The sequence below is a fragment of the Gracilinanus agilis genome, chromosome 3, assembly GCF_016433145.1.
Source record: "Gracilinanus agilis isolate LMUSP501 chromosome 3, AgileGrace, whole genome shotgun sequence".
In the NCBI taxonomy this organism is placed as follows: domain Eukaryota; kingdom Metazoa; phylum Chordata; class Mammalia; order Didelphimorphia; family Didelphidae; genus Gracilinanus; species Gracilinanus agilis.
The window spans coordinates 91,573,812-91,593,245 of record NC_058132.1 but is presented as its reverse complement, the minus strand read 5'-3'; the positions used below and the strand labels follow the sequence as shown (position 1 = coordinate 91,593,245).

At 39.6% G+C, this 19,434-nt stretch overlaps 1 protein-coding gene across 5 annotated transcripts in view; it reads left to right on the top strand.

The window, feature by feature from the left end:
* PGAP2 (post-GPI attachment to proteins 2) overlaps nt 1–19,434 on the top strand; it is a 34,214-nt gene that overhangs the window by 5,060 nt on the left and 9,720 nt on the right. For 2 of the 5 annotated variants that reach the window (XM_044668090.1, XM_044668089.1), the window contains exon 2: nt 4,868–5,042. In XM_044668090.1, coding sequence (XP_044524025.1) covers nt 4,878–5,042 — 165 coding nt within the window. In that variant the 5' untranslated portion in view covers nt 4,868–4,877. Of the gene's footprint in view, nt 1–4,867; nt 5,047–13,595; nt 13,767–17,809; nt 17,989–19,434 lie in introns of those variants that run through there. The other 3 variants (XM_044668085.1, XM_044668088.1, XM_044668086.1) reach the window with 3 other exon arrangements.

The following is a 19,434-nucleotide window of genomic DNA, read 5'->3' as shown; positions in this document are numbered from 1 at the left end:
TGGGGGGGTGGGGGGGGTGGAGGAAGGAAAGTGGGCCTCTAGCTTCCGGGCTCAGAAAGAAGGGGATACGCGGGCTCAGACTCGGCCCTTGGAGGGCGCGGCCACGCGTAGCAACCCCCCCTTTCATGCCCCAACTCTGGCTTTGCCCGGGAGCGTCCCCCGCCTTCCCCTCTCCTCCCCTTCCCTCCCCGCCCCATACCTCGGCCCCTCCCCCGGGATCCGCGTGGCCCAAACCCCTAAGCGGCCAAATTCCCTTCCACATCCCAGTCCACCCCCCTGAGGGAAACGGGAAGGGAGGTAGTCAACCTTCCTGCGCCACGCTTGTAGCGCCCACTTATTCTTGAAAAACCACGCGTGTTCCCAAGCCCGTGGGAGCCTTCTACTTCCTCCCGCCCCCTGCTGGGGTCTGTTTCTCAATTCCACCACCTCCTGCAATTTCATGTTCCACTTTACCGGATTCTGGATGACCTAGCAGAAAGCGGATGAACCTGTAACAACCCCAGCAAGGGAAATCCCTAGGATGTATAGTCCAAGAGGTTCCTAGATTACAGCCCTTCCCTACCACACACTCAATATAGATATGTGACCTTGAGTTAGTCTCTTCCACCCTCTGTGCCTTACCTTCCTCTTTTACAAGAATCCGGTTTGGGCCACCCATATTGGGCTGTTTGAGTAGCAGAGGAAAAAGGGATGGCTATTCGGCCAGGATCTCCTAGTCTCTTATGTGTTAGGGCATATTATTATGAAGATTTTGTGGTATAGGGGAAAGAGCCCTGATCTGGGAGTCAGGAGATTTACTATGTGACCGTTGGCCAGTCACTTCTCTTTGATGCTTAATCAACTCATATGTAAATTGAGGACAATAATCCTTCCGTCACCAACCTTACAAGATTATTGAGAAGAAAGCACTATAGTTTGTAATAATGTAGTGCAAAGAGTCTACTTTGATAGAGTTCTCTAAAAGTCGGTATCTTTTGATAGTAATAAGTTGCCTGTCAATGGGGGCAGGGTGTTGACTGAGTATTGTAGGGATTTTTAAGCATGGTATAGGTTGGATAACTAGATGGCTTTTATGGGTCCACCCAAAATTGATACTGTATGATTCTGAAATAAGTCCTTTGGGCTTTTCCTGATTTCCCATTGGCCAGTGGGGAGATTTACTATGTGGCATCACCTAGGACAATTGAACCAGTGAAAGAAAGTTAGAGGTAATAAATTTCAATTTGATATAAGGGAAAAGTTAGAATCATTCCACAGAGGAATAGGTTGCCTTGAGAGGAAATGGACTTTACATGTGACTAGAGCTTCTAAGCAAGAGATGAACAAAGGGATTCTTTCATAGGGAAAGAATTTGGGATAAATGTCTTTTGAGGTCCCTTTCAGCTCTGAGAATTCAGATTAAGAAATATTTATTGAGTGACTACTATGTGCCAGGCCCTGTGTCATATGCTCAGCATAAAAAGACAAAAAACCCAAAACAGTCCTGGAACGTGCATTCTTCAAGGAAGAAGCAACAGATATACAGATAAATACATGTAAAATATATACAAAGTAATTTGAAGAACTAACAACTGGGGAATCAAGAAAGGCTACCTATAGGATACTTCTTAAGATTTCTGAACCTCATGATCTTTAGGAAAGGATGCTATGAGTCTTTTCGCCAACCTTTCTTTTTCTGATGAGGAGCTGGTAGAATAAAAAGTGTCTGGGATTTGGCAATGAGAAGAGCTGAGTTCTAGTTTTGACTCTGCTATCAATTGAGTCCCTGTGTAACAAATGTGGAATAGTGTATATGGAGTATGTGGGGATAGGGGTAAGGTTGAGGAGGAAGGTTGGGGCCAGACTTCAGAATCTCAAATGAAAAGATGAGGAGTTTGGACTTTTTTTCTTTGGGTCCTGGGAAGTTACAGGTGCTTCCTGAGCAAAGAATGAATGTTATAAGAGTTATCCTATGGGAAAATGATTCTGGCTCCTTGGGTGGGAGGGATGGAGAAGAAGTTATTGGAAGTATGGAAGCCAATTAGGAGTCTGGCAGAAACTTAACCAGAAGAGACTGACTGAGTCCTGATCTCAGAGGGGACACAGAGGAAGAAATATACAAGGCAGCATGATACAGTGGAAAAGGCATAGAATGTAGAAGAGTCCAACCCTTATATTTTACCAATGAGGAGAGGACTAAGTGACATGCTGCAGGGTCACATAAATGTAGTCAATTTTCAAGGTAGGATTTGAATTCACATCTTCTTGAATTCAAGTTCAATGCTCAGTCTTTGGTGTCCTCTTGCTTAGTGTGTCTCTGGCTCTGCTGATATCAGCAGAGCTAGATATATCTATATCTATCTGTATATCTATATAGCTATATCTATTTGTATATCTATATAGCTATATCTACCTATATATCTATATATCTCTGTGGTTTTCTACTCTTGTTTCTGTTTACTACCTATAAATCTCTTTCCTTGTTCATTTTTTTCTCTCTCTCTTTGTATCTCTGTCTTTTCTATTTAGAGAAGAGGGACTAGAAGTAGGATTATTTATTTGGCCTGAGAGAAGGAGCCATGTATCACCCCCTTTCTTCCTGGCTCTCTGGCTGGCCTCAAAATTGCACTCAGAGAATTGCACTCATTTTATTCATCCAGCCTTATTCAGATCAACCCAGGTCAATTATTGACCTAATCCTTCTTAGGTGCCTAATTTTGGTGAGATTGTGGGGGGAATAGTAGAATGGATGTCTCCACCCTCCCCAGAAGCCTCTAGTAGTTAGAGGGAAAACACAAACCCTGCTGGAGAGTTCTGCTTTGATAGAGAGACAAGCCAACTCCACCCCCCACTTCCACTCCCACCCTCTATAGGCTCTAGAACATGACAGATTCTGGGAAAACAATAACTATGAATGCCTCTCACCCGTTTGGGAGTAAACCTGATTTTGCAAAGTCTTTCAAATGGGTGCCACATGAACTAGGAGTTGCTTGCTGCCTCTATCGTGATGTCGAATATGCTCTACTGTCTGCTGGAGCCCCAGAATCCTGATCTTCCTGGGGAGTGGCTCTCCCAGCACTCATGTAGGTAAAATTGGCCTGGTGAGAGACCAAGCTGAGTAGGATGGGCTGCCCTAGTCACCCTCTCTGCCCCACCCCAAACCAGTTTGGGAACAGGATAGAAGATCTTTGCCTGGACTAGTCCATGTGGGCTTTAGGCTTAAAGTCAGTTCGGAAGTCTATAGTCTCTCTCAAGAGGGAGGTCTCCTGGCTCCCAAAAGAGCCTGGTGGCCTTGGAGTAGAGTCCTATGTGGTAGTTCCAGAGGAATTCAGTTCTGACCAGCTGAAGTCAACATACTTACCCTTCTGGTTTATTCTATGGACAGGCTTGTCTGGACTGGGTCAGTTCAGGGGGAGAGTGGGCTTAGGGATGGTGGACTTTAGGAATGTATTAAGAATTGTCTCATGGAATCCAATTAAAGATCCCAGGGAGTTTATTCGAGGGAGAAGGGGGCCAATAGATCCTGCTGTGGTCAAGGCTAACTTTCACCAGAAGATCTGGGCAAAACCCAGAATTTCAAGACAGCATTAAACCGGTTTCCTCTCCAACTCTCCCCTTCCTACTGACCAGAAGGATCAGGTCAAATGGCTGGAATCTGACTAGTCCTTTCCTTAGTTTTAGCTATCTTCCCTTTCTCCTGGAGTCTCCAAATACTATCTCTTGCAAAGATCCCAGCCTGGATAGAGCAGGTAGAGATAGCCCAGCTTTGGAGTTGTAAGTACCATGTTTCCCTATTGGGCTCACCCTTAACTTCCAGTCTTAGACTTTGAAACTCCCATTTCTGTCCAATTCCTCCCCCAGTACTTCTACTCAAAGCCCACTCCTTTCAGGAAACTCTCTCCTTTCTCTGAACACCTAACACAACTTTTTGCCTACCTTTCATTTAATAATTAGCATATACTATCTCCTAAGGTTTAACTGCTCACATCTTTAAGTCTTTTCTCACTAAGCAGCCTGGGATGAGATACACCAGAATGCAGGCCCCTGTCTTAGCAGCCTAAAAGAAGTGTCCAGTACAGCAAAACCTGTTTCTGTCTCTGACTCTAAATCTCTAGGATTCCATGAGAAAATTCTTAATGATACAGTGAGAAAACCAGAAAGTCAGACTGGGGCCTGATCTGAGTTTGAAGTCCTAAGTTCCTTCACCCTTAACCTCTGACAACAGAGACTAGCAAGGAATAGACCTGCTTATATTTTGGTATCAGGTACTTTACAGAGAGTAGGATTTATAGCTGGAAACTACTTTACAAATAATTTTGTCCATAGGGAATGATGAGTTTATTTTAAAACTTTTTTTTGATAACTATTTCATTATAGTTGTTTTCCTTATATTTGTTTACTATTTATTTGTATTCCACATATTTTTTCTTATGCAGTTAAAAACATGATTCTGAGGGGTCCTTAGATTTCATCAGATTGCCAAAAGGGGTCTATGACTCAGAAAAGATTAATAATCCCTGAGATTTCATCTAACTCACTCATTTTCTAGATAGGGAAACTGATGCTCAACAAGTAGATCTGACATGATCACATGGCAAGTCAGGGGCAGATTCAAACACAAATCTTTTGACTTCCAGTCCAGGACATTTTCTACAAACTCCAACCTGTTATTTGGCCTCTTTTAACTTTTCTACATCAGCAATTGCCTGATTGGTTGATCCTGGACAAATCTTTCACCTCTCCAAGCCTTGATTTTCTGAAGTTTAGGTTCATTGATCTGCAACTCTTACAGTTTTAAGATTCCATGTTGGTGCTTCTATGTTGTTTCCCAAAGGAGAAAATCCCCAGCCTGGGCCCCTAATGCCCCTATTCCTTTTCCTCCCTACAGGTCCAACAGGATGTACCAAGTCCCACTGCCTCTAGAGCGAGATGGAATTCTGGTTCGACTTCGCTTCACTGTTGTGGCTGTGGCTACTGTCTCCTGCCCCCTCTTGGCCTTTCTCTTCTGTGTCGTCTGGTCCCTGTTCTTCAACTTCACTGAGACCACATCCACCCACTGTGGGGTAGGCTGGTGATGGTGAGGTGGGACTGGGACTTGTGCTGCGGCCTGGGAGAGGTCAGTAGCAGATGGAAGACAGAGGTTAGGTCCTTTGGCTTCTGAGAAGGGAACTATAGAAAATCAGATATCAGAGAAGGCCTCTATCTTTCCTGAGAAATATGGAAAAAATAGAAAATAGTTTTTTTTTAAAAACCTTATTGATAATTTTTTAAAATATCACCTTCACTTCCCACTCTTCCTTAATTGAGCCCTCCCTTGTAACAAATAACTATGAGCAAGACAGATGAATCATCACATTGGTCATGTCTAAAAATGCCTGCTTCATTCACCATTTCTAGATCATTCACCTCTCTGCTGAATAGTAAAGGATAGGCTTCACCATAGTCTTTTAAAGTCACAATTAGAGAGAGTTCTGAAGTCTTTCAGTGTGATTCTTTGCAATTTTATCCTGAAAATTGTTTTCCTGACTACTTATTTCATTCTGCTTCCATTCATATAAATAATTACAAATTTGTTCAGCTTCTTCATATTTGTCATTTGTTAGTACAATAATATTCTATCGCATCTATATTCCACAGGTATTGTTCAGCCTTTTACCAACGGATAGGAATTGAATCTTTCATCTTCATAATTTCTAGATAGACCTATGATTTTATGGGTGTGAGGAACCTTAACACATGTTGTTATTATTCCCAACTAAAATTAAATTACCATACTCTAGCCTGGATGTGGAGCTAGTTCTTGAAATCTTAAAGTACTGAAGTTTTGCTGGTATGTTGCAAGACACCAGTACTGTTTCTCAAACTTAATCATTAGCCCAGCTGGTAAGATCTTGGGACTCTGCATTTCATAGCTAAGGACATGTTAAGAAATCTTTGCTATATTAAATGTTTAGAAAATTATTACCATTATCTATTATATTTCTAAATAAATGCTTTCAAACATTTTTATATCAGTCTTTTTAACAATTTAGTCTATAACTCAAGAGAATTCAGATTAAAATAAAATTTATTTTTCTAACAACATTTCTTTCTTTTCTTCTTTTTTTTTTATCCTTACCTTCTGTCTTATTAGTTCTAAGGCAGAAGAGTGATAAAGGATAGGCAATGGGATAAGTGACTTGACCAGGGTCACACAGCTAGGAAGTGTCTGAGGCCAGATTTGAATGTAGGACCTCCCATCTCTAGGCCTGACTCTCAATCCACTGAACCACCCAGCTGCCCCCAACAATATTTCTGATACAGAAATTTACCAAATTTATGTCAGCCACTATCTTAGCACTCACTTCACAACTAGTATATTATTTGGTCCTTCCAGCAACCCTGAGAGGTAAGTGCTATTTTTATATACTTTATAGATTACTAAACAGAGGGAAACAGAGGCAAAAATACTATGCCTAAGGTTACACAGCCAATAAATTTCTTTTTTTTTTTTTACATTTTTTTAAAGTATTTTTCCATAGTTACATGATTTGTGTTCTTTCCCTCCCCTCTTCTCTCCTCATTCCTGGAGCTGACAAGCAATTCCACTGGGTTATACATGTATTATTCCTCAATACTTATTTCCATATTATTCATTTTAGTAATAGTCTTTAAAATTCAAAACCCCAAGGGGGCAGCTAGGTGGCTCAATGGATTGAGAGCCCTTACTAGCTCTTCTTCCTTAGAACCAATACACAGTATTAATTCTAAGACAGAAGGTAAGGGTTTAGAAACAAATAACCAAAGCTCCAAATCCTATACCCATATAAAGAAGTGATAAATCATATGTTTTTCTTCTGCATTTTTCTCTCACAGTTATTTCTCTCAATGTGGATAGCATTCTTTCTCATACATCCCTCAGGATTGTCCTGGATCATTGCATTGCTATTAGGAGCAAAGTCTATTACATTTGATTGTCCCATAATGTTTCATTTACTGTGTACAGTGTTCTCCTGGTTCTGCTCATTTCACTACGAATCAGTTGATGGATGTCTTCCCAGTTCACATAGAAATCCTCCAGTTTATCATTCTTTTCAGCACAATAGTATTCCATCACCATCATATACCATAATTTGTTCAGTCATTCCCCAATTGAGGAACAACCCCTCCTTTTCCAATTTTTTGCCTCCATAAAGAATGTAACTATAAATAGTTTTGTACAAACATTTTTTTTAATCTCTTTGGAGTACAAACTCAGCAGTGGTATGGCTGGATCAAAGGGCAGGCAGTCTTTTAAAGCCCTTTGGCCATAATTCCAAATTGCTTTCCAGAATGGTTGGATCAGTTCACAACTCCACCAGAAATACATGTGTCCCAAATTTTTTTTTATTTTGAATATTTTTCCCATAGTTACATATTTCATGTTCTTTCCCTCTCCCCCAAACCCTCCCCCCCCCATAGCTGACACACAATTCCACTGGGTTTTACATGTGTCATTGATTAAGATCTAATTCCATATTATTGATAGTTGGACTAAAGTCATCATTTAGTGTCTACATCTCCAATAATATCCCCATCAGCCCATGTTTTCAAGTAGTTGTTTTTCTTCTGTGTTTCTCCTCCCATAGTTCTTCCTCTGAATGTGGCTAGTTTTCTTTCTCATAAATTCCTCAGCCTTGCTCTGGATCATTGCATTGCTGCTAGTAGAGAAGTCCATTATGTTCGATTTTACCACAGTGTATCAGTCTCTGTGTACAATGTTCTCCTGGATCTGCTCCTTTCATTCTTCATCAGTTGCTGGAGGTCATTCCAGATCACATGGAATTCCTTCAGTTCTTTATTCCTTTGAGCACAATAGTATTCCATCACCAACAGATACCACAATTTGTTCAGCCATTCCCCAATCTAAAGGTATTCCCTCACTTTCCAATTTTTTGCCACTACAAAGAGTGCAACTATAAATATTTTTGTACAAGTCTTTTTCCTTATGATCTCTTTGGGGTATAAACCAAGCAGTGCTATGGATGGATCAAAAGGCAAATAGTCTTTTAAAGCCCTTTGGGCATAATTCCAAATTGCCATCCAGAATGGTTGGATTATTTTACAATTCCAACAGCAATGCATTAATGGCCCAATTTTGCCCAATCCCCTACAACATTTATTATTTTCCTTTACTGTTGTATTGGCCAATTTGCTAGGTGTGAGATGGTACCTCAGAGTTGTTTTGATTTGCATTTCTCTAATCAGGAGATATTTAGAATACTTTTTCATGTGTTTATTGATAGTTTTGATTTCTTCATCTGAAAACTGTCTATTCATATCTTTTGACCATTTGTCAATTGAGGAATCACTTGATTTCTTGTACAATTTACTTAGTTCCTTATATATTTGAGAAATTAGACCTTTGTCAGAGAATTTTGTTATAAAATTTTTTCCCCAGTTCTTTGCTTCCCTTCTAATTTTGATTACATTGGTTTTGTTTGTACAAAACCTTCTTAATTTAGTATAGTCAAAATTACTAATTTTACATCTTGTAATATTCTCTGACTCCTGCTTGGTCTTAAATTCTTTTCTTACCTAGAGAACTGACAGTTATACTATTCTATGTTCCCCTAATTTACTCATAATTTCCCTCTTTATATTTAAATCACTTACCCATTTTGAATTTATCTTGGTATAGGGTGTGAGATGTGATCTAAACCTAATTTCTCCCATACTGTTTACCAATTTTCCCAGCAGTTTTTGTCATATATTGGGTTCTTATTCTAAAAGCTGGGATCTTCGGGTTTATCATACACTGTCTTGCTGAGGTCATTTTCCCCCAAGTCTGTTCCATTGATCCACCCTTCTTTCTCTTAGCCAGTACCATATTGTTTTGATGATCACTGCTTTATAGTACAGTTTAAGATCTATTACTGCTAGGCCACTGTCCTTAACATTTTTTTTCATTAGTTTCCTTGGTATTCTTGATTTTTTGTTCTTTCAGATGAACTTTGTTATAATTTTTGCTAATGCATACTAGTTTTTAAAACAGACTAACTCCTTCTGGCCTAACGTACTCAGTTCAGTACCTTCCAAATTTAAGTAAAATATTTTATTCAAATAAATATTAAAAATATTATTATAATTTCAGCAGTATGTTAAGTGGCCAGTTTGTTGATGACCAGAAATGGCACTATTGCTTGGGTAAAGCAGATGATGTAACTTCTGTTTAATTCCCCTTAGTTGTCCTTATTACATTTTAAAACATGATTTAAATTACTTTTCCTTCATAAGATTAGAAAAACTATTTTAAATGTTTATATCTTTAGGTCTTTGTCTCTGACTTAAACAATTTTCACAAAACATTCTTATGAATTGAAATTTACTTTTAAGTTGGTCACAAATCTCTTTTCATCGAGGCAGTTCTTAAGCACCAGATAAATTTAAGCTGCCAATTGTTTCTAGATATTCACTGATATTTAAGAGCTGTTTGCAATTTCAGTTGTCTTTTTACCAATACTTGTTGAAGGTTGAATTTCCCTTTTCCTCCTCCCTCCTTAAATAATAAACTTTTTAGTCTTTGAGGAAAGAGTGATTAAAATCCACTTTGTATAATCTAGATCTTTTTTCTATAGATTCAATATTCCTCTCCTTTCTTTAAAATACCAGTTAAGTGCCTAGTTTTTCTTCTTTTTTTAAATTGTGATAATATTCTATAATTTTCAAATTAAGAGAGTCACATTTTTAATTCTTTATTATTATTATTATTTTAACCCGTACCTTTCATCTTAGAGTCAATACTTTGTATTGGTTCTAAGGCAGAAGAGTGGTAAGGACTAGGTAATGGGGGTTAAGTGACTTGCTCAGGGTCACATAGCCAGGAAGTGTCTAAGGTCAGATTTGAACCTAGGACCTCCCATCTCTAGGCTTAGCTCTCAATCCATTGAGCCACCCAGCTGCCCCCTCATTTTTCAATTTTTTTTTTTCATCCTATTCTTAGAATCAGTACTATGTATTGGTTCCAAGGCAGAAGAGTGGTAAGGGCTAGGCAATGGGGGTTTAAGTGATTTGCCCAAGGTCGCACAGCTAGGAAATGTCTGAGACCAGATTTACACCCAGGATCTCCTGTCTCTAGGCTTGGCTCTCAATCCCCTGAGCCACCTAGCTGCCACCAACAACATTTCTTAAAACAGTGTTTTTTTTTTCTTTTCTTTTTTTTTTCTTTTTCAGGGCATCTGGGTAGCTCAGTGGATTGAGACACCAGGCCTAGAGATGGGAGGTCCTAGGTTCAAATCTGGCCTCAGACACTTCCCAGCTGTGTGACCCTGGGCAAGTCACTTAACCCCCCATTGCCCACCCTTACCACTCTTCCACCTAGGAGCCAATACACAGAAGTTAAGGGTTTAAAAAAAATAAAATAAAATAAAAAACAGTGGTTTTTTAATAACAGACATTTTAAAATATTAATTTTTGACATTTTAATTTAATTATGTTCATGGCCAATATAGAGAAATCTTGATCAAATTATTTAAAGACAAATACTTATTTTTGCACTTTCTAAACATATTGTCCTGATGTCAAATATTGGGTGACAACATGAAAATTAAGCTCAGCAGAAATAATCTATAATATTCCCCAGGATTAGTTTTATCTTAAGAACTGTCTTTATTCTCCAGATCTTTCTTCTTTGTGCAATACTTTTTCTACAAATATACCCACCTCTTCTTTTTATAATTCTTAGCACCTTGATCTTATTTCATACAATAAAAACATCTAGCCTGGACCCTAGGCTTAGATTTTTCTTTCTCTTTATCTTTTCCCTCATAGACACGTTGTACTATTTCTTTTAACTCATAAATTCCCTTCTCATATGTGTAAATGGAATTAGCTCAAGCCCATTCTATTTTAATTATGGAATCAGTCTAGATCTGATTGATTCCTGGCGACCACTCCTTAAATATACATATAAATATAAACATCTACTTTCCTTCTTACACATACCACCCTGGACAATTCTTTTTTTTTAAATGCTTGCTAATTTTAAAAAAGATTCCTAATTTCTAGTTGAGGCAGGTTGATAAAAGCTAAATTAATAATTTGAGCATCACATAAATGATTCAGATTTAGATCTGCATAATGCTTAATGTCTACATAAATTTTTTGCAACTAGAAGGGTGTTTCGAAAATTGAAAAATACTCCAGATTCTGGGATGCATGGCACAAGTGACCATAATTTGTAAAATTTAGTTTCAGAGCCCAATTAGATATGTAGTTATAATTTCTAGTATCTAAAATCAATGATTAAGCTATTTAAAAGTAAGAATTAAGTTTCACTCAGCCTTGCTTCTTGATTTAAACTGACTTCTCTCCTTTCGTGGTCAAGAAGAGAGTTCAGATTGTAAACTGTCTTTGAAATCTTGCTGAAGTTGACTTCCTTTCTTTTTTCCCTAGTGGTTGGATATTTTTTATACCAGAGTGAAAAAACTTCTCTCCCTAAAGCAATAAAAGTAGTCTGTATATAATTATTTCTTCTCCTAAATTGTTCTCCATAGTTTTGAGACCTCATAAAGATACAACATTCCCAACACAATCAATTCACAGACAGTTTGTATTTCAGACTGATTATATTGTATGCTTATGCCTATGCTACAAGAAAGGTTATATTCTATTTCAACACAGAAATAAGAAGATATAGACACAGAGACACAGAAGTACCTCCTGACAAGAGTTTTCTTCTTAGCTCGTACTAAAAATGAAAACTAAGTCCTTGTTAGGAGAGGAAGAGTGCTAGACTCTTCCTCTTCAAGACTCTGCTTAGGCAACTTCCTAAAAATGAAGTAACATAAAAAACTATAAAGGTTGAGATTCCATTTTAAGTCTGATTGAGACATCTCAATAGTCAAAAAGTAAATAAAATATAAGCAATTTGTTAGTGCACTTATACTTTTTAGAGCTCTGTTTCCATCAGCTCTCACTAGAGAGCCTACAGATCCTCCTGTCTCATTCTAAAGAGCTGACAGATTCCACCAGTTCTTCCTAAAGAGAAAGAATCTACAGATTCTACCAGTTTTTCTTGTAGTGAAAGAGACTATAGATTGCACTAGCTTTTCCTATAGAGAAAGTAACTTGGGAAAACAAGTACATTAATGTACCACTGGATTATTTTAGCTATTCTGGAAAACAATTTGGAACCATGCTGAAAAAGCTATTAAACTGTGCATATCTTTTGATTCAGCAATACTGCTAGTAAATCTTCATCCCAAAGAGATCAAAGAAAAAAGGAAAATAGCCCATATGTTAAAAAATATTTGTAGCAGCTCTTTTTGTGGTGGAAAAGAATTATAAACTATTGAAGGGGTACTCATCAATTGGGGAATGGCTAAACAAATTATGGTATATGAGTGATAGAACATTATTCTGTTTTAAGGAATGATTTAATATTTCCCTTTTTTGTCATGTTTCCCAGTCTGATATGTGTCAGGTGGTGCCTCAGAATTGTTTTAATTTGCATTTCCCTAGTTTCTAGTGGTTTAGAATATTTTTTCAAATACTTGGATTTTTTCCTCTGAAAACTGCATATTCATGTATTTTGACCTTTTATCAATAGGGGAATGGCTCTTATTGTTATACATTTGACTCAGTTCCATAATATCTTAGAAATGAGACATTTATCAGAGGAATTTGCTATAAAGATTTCCCCCCAGTTTCTGGTTTCTCTTGTCATTTTAGCTGAATTGGTTTTACTTTTAATTTTATATAATCAAAAATTTCCATTTTACCTCTTATGATCCCTTTTATCTCTCATTTGGTCATAAATTCTTTCCCTTTCCATAGATCTGACAGGTAATTTCTTCCATGCACCTCTAAGACAGAAGGTAAGAATTTTTTTTTTAAAGCTACAGAGCGGGAATAGAATATTGCATCTGAGAAACTGAAAAGATCTAGTTTGAATAGACCATAAAGTTCAAGAATGGAGTAATATCCAGAGAGGTAGAAAAATGGGTCAAGACTAGGTTGTATAGAACTTTAAAAACTAAACAGAATTTAGGCAAGAGGTGATGTGGGCCTAAGGTGGTAATTGTCAATGGAGGGAAGGGATAAGATCTGAGAGGCGGTAGGAAGGTAGAAATAGCAAGATTTGGCAATTGAGGATGTTTGGGGTGAGAGTGAGAAGTTTAGGATAATTCTGAGATTACAAAACTGGGAAATTAGAAAGATGGTGACTTTAAAAAAATAGAGAAGTGGGACAACTAGGTAGCACAACAGAGTGCCAGGCTTGAAGTTAAGAGGATCTGATTTCAAATCTGGCCTCAGATACTTCATAGCAGTGTGACCCTGGGCAAGTCACTTAGCCCCAATTGTCTAGCTTTTGCCTCTTCTGCCTTAAAGCTGATATCAAATATCAATTCTAAGATTCTGAGACAGAAGGTATATCTATATAGTAAAGAAGTTTAGAAGAAGGGAGGATTTAAGGGTAAAAACAAAGAGTTCTATTTTATTTTATCTTATTTTTTTAACCCTTTCCTTCTGTCTTAGAATCAATACCAGGTAACCCTGAGGACCCTTTTATTCCCTACTTTTTGGATGACCTTGGGAAAGTCTCTTTTCCTCTCGATGCTTCTGTTTCCTTTCCAGGAATGTTTCCTTTGATTATGAATATCAAACGAGAATGAAAGGAAAAGGGCTTGGAAAGCATGAGGGATAATGTCAATGGGTTCAGGATGTCTGAAGAAGTACTGACAAGTGACCTAAAGCAACCACAGAGCCTAGCTCCAAAGCCTTCTGTTCCAGAGTCCTTCCCCCATATTGTTACCAGATGACACCAGGTCCGAAACATCTTCTTGACTCTCTGTGCAAATCCTTCTTTATTTCAATAAAATATTTATTAGGCACTGTGTTGTGCTGGGGCCTGTGTTTAGCACTGAGGATACAAAATAGACCCAGCCATCAAGGAGCTTACAATGTAACATGGTACCATACATACATCTGATATAATGGTTAGGGAAAAAGGTTAAAGATGTACAAGTGAAACTAAGCTGGATTATGAAAGACCTTGAATGCCAGGCAGAAGATGTTGCTTTTTTACACAGGAAGTGATAGTGAGCCACTGGAGATTTTTGAGCAAAGGATAACTAGAGGGCTCAGATGGTATCATTGTGGTATCAGGAGAAAGCACTGAATGCCTCTAATGAGTTGGGCAGATCCCTCATAGCAAAGTTATGGGAGAAATTGGACAAAAGATGGACAAGCTAAGCAGTTATGAACAGTCTGTGATCAACATTGAAGGCAACAAGCAAATCAGGGAGGTCATAGGACCTTTGAATTTCCAAATTTGGCAATGGCATGGAGGTGTTTGAAGGATGCTGTAGAGAGAATATCTTTTCAGGTTTGGAGTAGACAAAAAGACCTTTGAGGTTCCTTCCAATTTAAACATTATGTTAGTCTTTGTATATATAAGGGAATACTTATGTTTGCACATGCTGAATTTAGTTTTGGATAGCATAGTATAAGAAGCATACTCAGACTAGGCTAAGAGAATGAGTAGATTTATTCAGAGGAAGACAAGGACAATACAAAACAAGGTGATAAAAAACAGAGTGATAGAAATATAGAAATAAGTATATACCTAAGAATCCAACAATTATAATTATAATTACAATGTATATCTCCAAATGGGAGAAGCCTCTAAATCTGGATGTTCATGCTGGGAAGTACCTTCTATTCATCTCCAGAGCTTTGATTTGAAAAGTCCTGGGCAAATCGTCCATTCCACGGGTGAGACTCTAGTGAGCCAGTAGAAAGAGTTAGCTTATATCGACCTCATAACAAAGAAGGCATGAAGCCAGGTCTTTGTGTGACCATTTAACTGAAGTCAAATCTAGACCCTTACCACCCGGAACTAGTGTGGTTCCAAGTAGCAAAACATCTGTGCCTATTAGGCATAACATCTATGTTTTCCAGGCATCTGAGCTTCTCTCCCTCCTTGGAATGTGGACAGTCATTCCAAGGATGGAGAAAATCAGCAAACAACACACACTCAATTCCCTTTTCTTCTGGGAACACAGTCAGTGCTCTAAGGGAAGAGAGAAGATTGCCTAGGTCACTTCGACCTAGGTCACTATATACAGGCAACTTGGAAGATCTTAATATTTCATTAATCATTCAGTCTGGGTAACTAAGGAGAGAAATACAGAACAAGGTCTTTATGGTGGAACTAGAATTAGAAAGTGGATTTATTGCTCTTTCTCAGTGTGGTGCTCCAATCCTACCTTGACCCATTCCTGTTGAACCACTGGTTCCCATACTCTTAGTGGAGGAGATGCTGTCTCACCTCCCAAGTGAAATTCAGCTCCTTTCATCAATCAACTAGTTGTTCATTAAACATTTATTAAATATATTTTATATGCAGAGAACTGTGCTAGATGTTAGGGAAGATATACAGAATTAGATAAAATATGACCCCTGTCTCCATGGAACTCATAGTTTAGTAGGGGAGTATATATATACACATAACCATGATCAAATGAGATATTCATAAAGCAGCCTGGCAAATAATAGGTAAAAGCTAGCTATTGTTATTATAACTATAGAGAGTAATATGTTAGCACATCAGAGGAGAAGCACAATGTAGTGTTATTTCTGAAGTGGGGATCCACCCTGCTGGTGTCTCAGCCCAACTTGAGTCCATCTATCCTCTGGATACAAATAGCTGTACTTTCTCAAGTCCTCCATGCAGCAATGGAACAGTGGCTTGCTAGTTCCCTGCATCAACATGGCTTGGCATGTGGACTCAGGTTTCCCAACTCTTTTACCAAAGTGAGGACCACCTGCTGGCAGAGTTGCAGTACAAGAACCTGATGGAGATACCTTAAGATTCCAAGTGTTCTTGGCTTCACAGGTAGAAGGAAGGGGAAAAAGTCAAACTGTAGGAATAGATTGTCCTCAGGTTGGAAGTCAGAACTTGATGGACTCGATGCTATATGCCAGACAGGGAGCCTCACAGGTTAAGGGCTCTTTGGCTTATATGTTAAGATAAGAGTTGGAGCCATGCTTCAGGTGGGATTTGTTTGTGACCAGAGTTTGAGTCAGATTCAGGCCAACATCAGAACTCATTTATCCTCTGGAATGAGGGTTCATTCTGAAGCTAGGATCCAGCCTCAGTCTGGGATCTAATGCTCAACCTGTGGATGGGAATCAGAATCAAGATTAAGTCTGTGTCTTTGTAGGTTCTGTGCTTCTGGATTTAATTAGTGTCAGATGAAGATGATACTTGGAAGAGATCTGTCCCAGGGGGTGGGACATATGGTTATCAGATGGGACCTAGGCCAGTTTCCTGGAGCAGGTGGGTAGAACCAAGGCCCATGGAGAAAGAAGGATTGGCCAGATGGTAGCCTGTGGGGTGGGCAGAGGAAGGAGGACCCCAGAGCCCAAGTCCCGCCCCAACCTAGCCTCACTGTGAACCCAGGAATCACTGCTTGAGTCCTGCCTCCGCTCTGCTAGGTGCAAAGTGTGAGTAACCTCTTTCCCGGGAATTGAGGGGATCCCACAACCAGCACTGTTCCTCTGTTAGTCTGGTTTTCTGGGGCTAAGGGTATCTTCTCGGGGTTGGGGTTCCAGCTTCCATGCTGATCTGGGGTCCATCAGATGCTAGTGGAATCCAGTAAGCTCTGCTCTCCACCCCTAGCCCAACCCTGGGCTAAAAATCAGAATGCCAGAGTCAGCTCTGCCCCCAACTCACTGTGTGGCCTTGGACAAGTCCCTTTCCTTTCCAGGGCATTCCGTTTCCCCTTCTGTAGAATGAAGGAATTGTATTGGATAATCTCCAAGGTCCATTTCATTTCTTTGCCTTATGATTCAAAGGAGAGGGAATCATGACTAATTTCATCTAGACTAAAGGGCTATGCAGCAATAAGCTTCAAACACTAGCCTTTGTCCCTACCAAGAGCTTCTCAAGAGCAAGAGTCCAAGCTGAGTGTGGTGCATCCTCTGCCACTTAGCTAATTTACAGAAAGCTTGCCAAGAGGACTAAGAGTCAGAGAAGTAGGGGTCAGGCCCTGGGGCCCTGGCATCTTGCCCAGGTAGGGACTGGGGTAGAATAAGACCTGCTGGGCCGTGGCTGAGATCTGGCTGTGCCTGGAGGTGACATGGGACAGATGAGGCGGCTTCTTTGATGCTTCTTCCCCAGCAGCTCTCCCAGGCTACTCTATGGTCACTCATGGGTGCTGAATAGGAATGTTGTTAGACCAGATTAGATGGGGGGGGGTGAGGTGAAGTGGGGGTGGGGGAGCAACCCGCTTTTCTGCCTTAGGACCCTGAGACCCCCTTTCCCCTACACTAGCATGATCAGAGGGAAGGAACCTTGGGACAGAATGGGATATAAGTCCCTGCTCCTCTATTGACTTCTTTGGGCAAGTTCTTTCCCAGTCTTTGAACCTCAGTTTCCTTCTCTATCAGGAGTTGGATTTGATCATCTAAGATCTCTTCTAGCTCTTAAATCTATTCTGTACTCGACCTCTGTCTTTTTTTCATTTCTTATTTTCTTTCATCTTTTAAATTGTTTCTCTTTGTGTCCCTGTTTCTAGTTCTCTCATAGTTATTGTATCTTTTCTGTTTCAGTTTCTGTGTATTTTTTCTCTCATATGCTTCCCCAGTCTTTTTGTTTTGTTTCTCTGTCTCTTTTTCTCTTGTTCTTTTTCTTTGTTTCTCTGTCAATTTGTATATATTTAGCTCTCTCATCCTTTTCCTTGTATCTATTTCTATTTTTCTCTTTGTCTTTCTCCCAATACACTGCAAGAGGCAGGTCCTTTTGAGTTCCAATCTCAGTAGTGCCATAGACCCTGTCCTCTCCCCCTTCCTCATGTCCCCTCAGGCCCCCTCAGGATGCTTCCCACGACCTCTCAGCCCCTGGACTCTGAAGGGATTGTGTTTCGACTACGCTTCACTTCCGTGGCCTATTGGGTTATCACCTTCCCCGTCTTCGGCTTTTTCTTCTGCATCCTCTGGTCTCTCTTCTTCCACTTTGAGTACACAGTGGCCACTGACTGTGGGGTGAGTTTTGGGGCCAGTGGAATGGGGAGGGTGAGAATGCTCTGCCAGAAGGGAGGACCTGGATAGAGAAAGCTGGCAGGGAGGGGGAGAGAGCTCTAGCTATTGAAATGACACAAAAGGAAGCAAACTTGGAGAGAAGCGGGTAAAGGGATTCTTTCTCCTTTTGCCCCTGCCCCTTGACTGCAAGGCCTGTCCTACCTGTGGTCAACTCATCTCACATAGAGATAGCACTTTCTTCAGGGAGCAAATACACCTTAGATTAAGGCCCAAGCAGACTGGGTACTGGTCTTAGTTCCTATCTTACTTTGTGACTTTGGGTAAGTGCCTTCTCCCCTTCTAGTCCCCTCCATTATAAAAATAGAGATTAAATTCATTTACCACTGCTGTCCCTTTGCATAAACATTTATTAGGTGCTGACTTTGTTCAAGGCCCTCTACTCCACAGTGCAGATGCAGTGATTAAAACCTGTATAATCCCTGCCCTTAAGAAGTTTATAGTCTGCAGGAGACCCCTACCCAAAGAGCTCTCTGGGATTTTCCCTGGTTAAATGATATCTTTGGTATTCTACTCAGTTGGGTTTTTTTTTTGTTTGTTTGTTTGTTTGTTTGTTTGTTTTTTCTTTAACCTTTATCTTCTATCTTGGAATCAATACTAAATGTTGGTTCCACGGCAGAAGAGTAGTAAGGGTTTTTGGGGTTAAGTGACTTGCCCACGTCACACAACTGTTCTACTCATTTCTTGATGCTACATTTTAGGAAGGACATTGTTTTTTTAGAGCATAGCCACAAGAAGGCAACCAGCATAGTAATGAGACTAGAGGGACTTCACCTAGTATATTTTCAGTTGCAGAAATTAGGAGTATTGAACCTGGGGAAGAGAGGACTGGTATGGTGAGGCATGGTCACTGTCTTCTGGTATTTGAAGTACTTCTATACAGAAAATAAATCCAATTTGATTTTTTTTTCCCAAAGGTTAGAACAGTAGGGAAAGCAATGAAGGGAAGTGTAGAGTAGCAGGTTTGGGGCTTGATGTAAGGAAAAACTAACAGACCTGACCAAAAATGAAATGGGCTTCTCTAGGGTGAGGAGGTCCTAGATTCTTAGGGAAGTCTCAGGGTGAAGCATGATAATGGAAGTCTGAAAAGTCAGCAGCACAGCTAGGAGAGGAAGCCAGATACAGGTTAGAATATGTGGCTTTTTCTGTGATTATCAGATGGCAACAGCACTCAATCCCTATGGCCCTTTTCTCCTTTTTTCTTGCCACTATCTCTGGGATGTCTCAACTTCCCATTTTTCTTCTCTACATACTCTAGTCATAGGGGTATTTTCTCTGGTTTTTATTCGCAAGGGTCAAGAAAATATATAGATTCAGAAATAATAACCTAGGGAGTAGTTGTTAGCTGTGCATATAAACGAAATATACCCATCCACTCTAAATTTTCTTGGT